Source organism: Lycium barbarum, chromosome 7, assembly GCF_019175385.1.
Source record: "Lycium barbarum isolate Lr01 chromosome 7, ASM1917538v2, whole genome shotgun sequence".
NCBI classification, from domain to species: domain Eukaryota; kingdom Viridiplantae; phylum Streptophyta; class Magnoliopsida; order Solanales; family Solanaceae; genus Lycium; species Lycium barbarum.
In genome coordinates this window covers 123041189-123045985 of record NC_083343.1, presented here as the reverse complement: position 1 = coordinate 123045985, position 4797 = coordinate 123041189, and the positions used below count along the sequence as shown (strand labels likewise).

The following is a 4797-nucleotide window of genomic DNA, read 5'->3' as shown; positions in this document are numbered from 1 at the left end:
TTTAACGAACTAAGGAGTATTATTTTTTCCAAACCTGGAAAGCACTTTCAACTATTCAAAAGCAGACAATAAACCAAATCTCACCTTATCTACGTACAAACATAATGCACCACAACTTGTGGAGATAAAATGTTCAGTAGCTATCACAATTTAAACGTGACTATGGTACACTACTTTTTCATGATAATGAATTCAAACATAATATAAATACATATACTTCAAAGAATAATTCAACTACGTATACTTAATTTAAGGCTAAAAATTAAATGGCTACAAGCAATGCAGAGCTTGATTATGAGTTCCTACCATATCTTAGAGTTTACAAAAATGGTCATGTTGAGAGACTTTTGGGAACTGATTCAATTCCACCAGGTACTGATTCTCAAACTGAAGTTACATCAAAAGACATTTCAAATATAATCCCTGATTCTGAAGTTTATGTTCGTATTTATCTCCCAAAAATTTCCAATAACTCTGAAAACGAAAAATTTCCACTTGTTATTTATTTCCATGGTGGAGGATTTTGTATGTTCACTCCATCTTCGTCACACTATCATAATTACCTCAATGCCCTCGTGTCCGAATCGCGAGTTATCGCGGTTTCCGTTCATTATAGAAGACCCCCTGAATATCCTGTTCCTATTGCATATGAAGATTCATGGCAAGCACTACAATGGGTTTTTTCCCATTGTAATGGCGACGGCCCCGAGCCGTGGCTGAATGAACGCGCCAATTTCACGCGTGTTTTCCTCTCTGGCGATAGCGCGGGAGCTAACATAGCGCATAATGTGGCTATGGCTGCGGGAAGTGTTGAGCCGGGGCTTATGGTTGATATTCTTGGTGTTGCTTTAGTCCACCCGTATTTTTGGGGGTCAGATCCAATTGGGTCAGAGAGCTTGTACCCGGATAAGAAGGTGCACTTGGATCGAATGTGGCCATTCGCGTGTCCCTCGAGTCCGGATAATAATGACCCGAGGATTAACCCTGTGGCGGAAGGTGCACCAGGTTTAATGACCCTAGGATGTCGGAGAGTCTTAATTTGTGTGGCGGAAAAAGATATTTTGAAGGATAGAGGGTGGGCCTATTATCACGCATTGGGCCGGAGCGGGTGGATGGGTGTGGTTGAGATCCGAGAAACACAACAGGAGGACCATGTATTTCATTTGAATGATTTGAACTATCAAAAGGCTCAAGATTTGATTAAGGATTTGGCTCATTTCTTCAACAGGGAAATGCCTCATTTTCTCTAGATGTATTAGGCTATTTTTATTGGATCTACGAATTATAATGTCTTTTATCATTTTTATGTAATATTCTCTAGTTTATGCTTGAACAATTTGAAAAATACTTTTGTATTATTTCAAGACAACCTTTCTTCTTCTTCTTCTTCTTTTTTTCGGTGAAAGACAATCTTTCTTTTTACTAATTGCATTCAATATTTTATTTACTACATCAAAATGTAACCAATTCAAAACTGAAAAAGAAGTTACTGATTGCATTCAATATTTTATTTACTACATCAATAATACTAGGCTAAAGTATTAATTTAGTGCTTACACGAAAATCTTAAGCAGTTATCAGAAATTCAAATTTGTTGGTTATACACTTACTTGAACCAAAAAGTGTATAGTAGGACATATCTAATAGCATACAAATTTCCCAATTCCAAATGATAGTGCTTTTTCTAGATTTTAAGTTTATAACAAAAGGGTTTTGAGATTGGTCTTGATGTCAAACATGTTTTCGATCTGAAAAGCTCCAGTGATTGTCGTAGGCAGATACTATAGGGCATTTTCTGAGTAAGGCAAAGCTTCCTTGTAAACTAAAGCTAAAACACTCTCGAAAGCAAGAAACTAGTGATTTCTTTCAGATATTAACTAGAACTTGCACGAGTATCAAAATGGGATTTGACCTATATCAACGACCTAGAAGACCTCTATCTTATCCATTACAGAATGAACGCTTTTCACTCTCAATATTTTAGCATAATCATCATAATGATACAATACTCTCATTTTCTTCACTTTATCTAAAAGAAGAAGAAAAAGGAATAACTTTGAGAGTTTGAGAGATCAATAGCTCAATACATTTGATTTCTAACGTGAATTCAAATGTCTATTTTATTATTTTGTTAAGCAAATTTTACATATCTAAGCTTACAGGAAAAATACTAACTACTTACAAATCGTAGTAATTGTTTCTTGATAGTAATAGTAATTCTTAGTAGTGGGTTTTTTTTACCGAATTGTAAGAATGAGATTTTTAGCTCTTTACTCATTCCATCCCAATTTATGCATCTTAATTTGATTAAACATGTAACCAAACAAATTACTACTTTTTAAAATTTGTGATCTTAAACTAAAAATATATGTAATGTAACAAAATGTCTTTTGAATTTTGTTGTCTCAATATGTCAATCTGAAATATTGGAATAAAATAATTAGTACTAAATATAGAAATTAATAATCCCTCCATCCCGTATTACTTGTCCACCTTCCTTTTGTTAAAAGTCAAATTATATAATTTTTTTTTTGCAATAAACTGTGAAATATTACCATACCAACTAAATGATCAATACACCTAAGAGAGCACTCAAAGTCCTGGCCACCTTCTAGGAAGGGTGCTAAGAACTAGTGAGCCTCTGGAGAACTAAGTACAACTGAATCTATGAAAGAAACATTCTTCCTACCACTCTTGCTATTCCTATACATGTCTAATCTTGCTCTCATTACACTTTGTATCTGTTGTGTTATGGAATTAGTATTTACAACCATCCCTCTGAATATTGTATGGTTCCTTGCTTCCCAAATCTGATATATAGTGGCTCCGTAGACAGCAGCCATTGTTTGCTTTTTGAATTTGCTCCAGTGTTTCTTCCTTATCTTGAGCAGATCTTCTTGCACTTTATGCTGTTGTAGCTTGATTCCTAACCATACTTGTATATTCCTCCATACATCAGCAGCCCAAGCACACCCATAGAATAAGTGTTCTGCATCTTCCATACAGCCATCTTCACACAAAACACAGTCAGTGGCATCACAGTGTAATCCCGTTCCCGCCATTCTGTCTTTAGTCAATAATCTCTCCTGAGCAGCCAACCATAATATGAATCTATGCTTTGGAAGTGCAATCCTTGTCCATATCAACTCAGCAGTAGCTAGTTTTGGTGCATTACCCAATAAATCCATGTAGCTAGCTGAAACCGAAAATTTCCTGTTTGCTGTCAAACAATAGTGCCCGTTATTATACCATGTCTGCATCCTATGCTTGATCTTGTTAAGTTTCTTCCAATACCAACTGCAGTCTGTTGGTGGTATATGTGTCCAAAAATCATCTTCATTGTTCATATAGAGACCATTAATCCATTTCACCCATAGCAAATCCTTCTTCTCCATTATCCACCATATTAATTTGCCCACGGAAGCCATGCTCCAAAGTTTGCACCCTTTAATATTTAACCCCCCTTGCTTCTTAGGTCTACATATTTTGTCCCATGCCACTAAGGATACTTTCTTCTTCTCAATTGTGCTCCCCCAAAGAAACTCCCTGCAATGTTTGTCCACCTCCTTAAGCACACTCTGGGGCAGTATAAAAACTGAGCCCCAGAAATTATGCAAGGAGAATAGCACTGATTGTATTATCTGTAACCTTCCAGCATACGAGAGATGCCTTGTGGATGTTGCTCTGATTCTTTCAGTAACCTTGACACAAAGCTGGTGACATTCAATTCTGTTCCACTTTTTTGGAGAGAGTGGAAGTCCCAAGTATCTAATTGGAAATGTTCCTACCGCAAAGCCAGTAATAGCTAGCAACCTTTCCTTTTTTTCATCTTTCACACCCGCTATGAAAATGTTGGACTTCTCAGTATTTGCCATCAGTCCTTTAGTTGCTGAAAAGTGCTGCAAAGCTTGCATAACCCTCCGCACTGAGGCTTCATTTCCTTTGCAAAAGATCATCAGATCATCTGCAAAGGTGAGATGTGTCAGTTTCATCATTTTACACATTGGATGGAATCGGAAGTCTGGCAATTTGCTCATCTTATCCAGAACTCTAGATAGGTATTCCATAACTAGGACAAAAAGCAAGGGCGAAATGGGATCCCCTTGTCGTAGGCCTCTCCTTCCTTCAAAGTATCCATAGCTTCCCCCATTAATTTTGATGGAGAACTTTGTTGTAGTCATACACATCATAATCAACCTTCTGAATTTCTCTGGAAAGCCAAAACCAATAAGCATTTCCTCAAGAAAATCCCACCTCACCATATCATATGCCTTTCTTAAGTCTATTTTCATTACACACCTTGCAGAAGTCTTCCTATTGTAATGTCTCATGAGGTCATGGCATATGAGTACATTATGGACCAATGACCTGCCACTCACAAAAGATGCTTGTGTTTCATTTACTAAGAAAGGCAGTACATGTTTTAGTCTCTGGCAGATCACTTTGGATACACATTTATATACCACATTGCAACATGCAATGGGTCTGAACTCTCCTGCATTTTCAGGAGAATTTACTTTAGGTATTAAGGTTATAGCTGTTGCATTCAGTTGTTTCAGCATGCTGCCACTATCTATCACCTCTAGCACTGCATCTGTGATGTCATCCCCTATAATTGACCATGTTTCTCTAAAGAAACCACTTCCATAACCATTTGGACCTGGGCTTTTGTTTGGATTAATACTGAACATGGCTTCTTTCACTTCCTTCCTTGAATATGTCCTCAAAAGAGTCACTTGTTGTTCTACAGTCAAGGTGTGATCATTGGCAAGAAATCCTGGTACAGTTTTCTACCTA

At 37.0% G+C, this 4797-nt stretch overlaps 1 protein-coding gene across 1 annotated transcript; it reads left to right on the top strand.

Moving 5' to 3' along the window:
* The first annotated feature begins 209 nt into the window (after window positions 1-209).
* On the top strand, window positions 210-1383 carry LOC132602551 (probable carboxylesterase 2). Its single transcript, XM_060315376.1, has one exon. It carries the CDS (start codon window positions 267-269, stop codon window positions 1248-1250), a length of 984 nt encoding a protein of 327 aa, XP_060171359.1. The 5' UTR covers window positions 210-266; the 3' UTR covers window positions 1251-1383.
* The last annotated feature ends 3414 nt before the right edge of the window (window positions 1384-4797 follow it).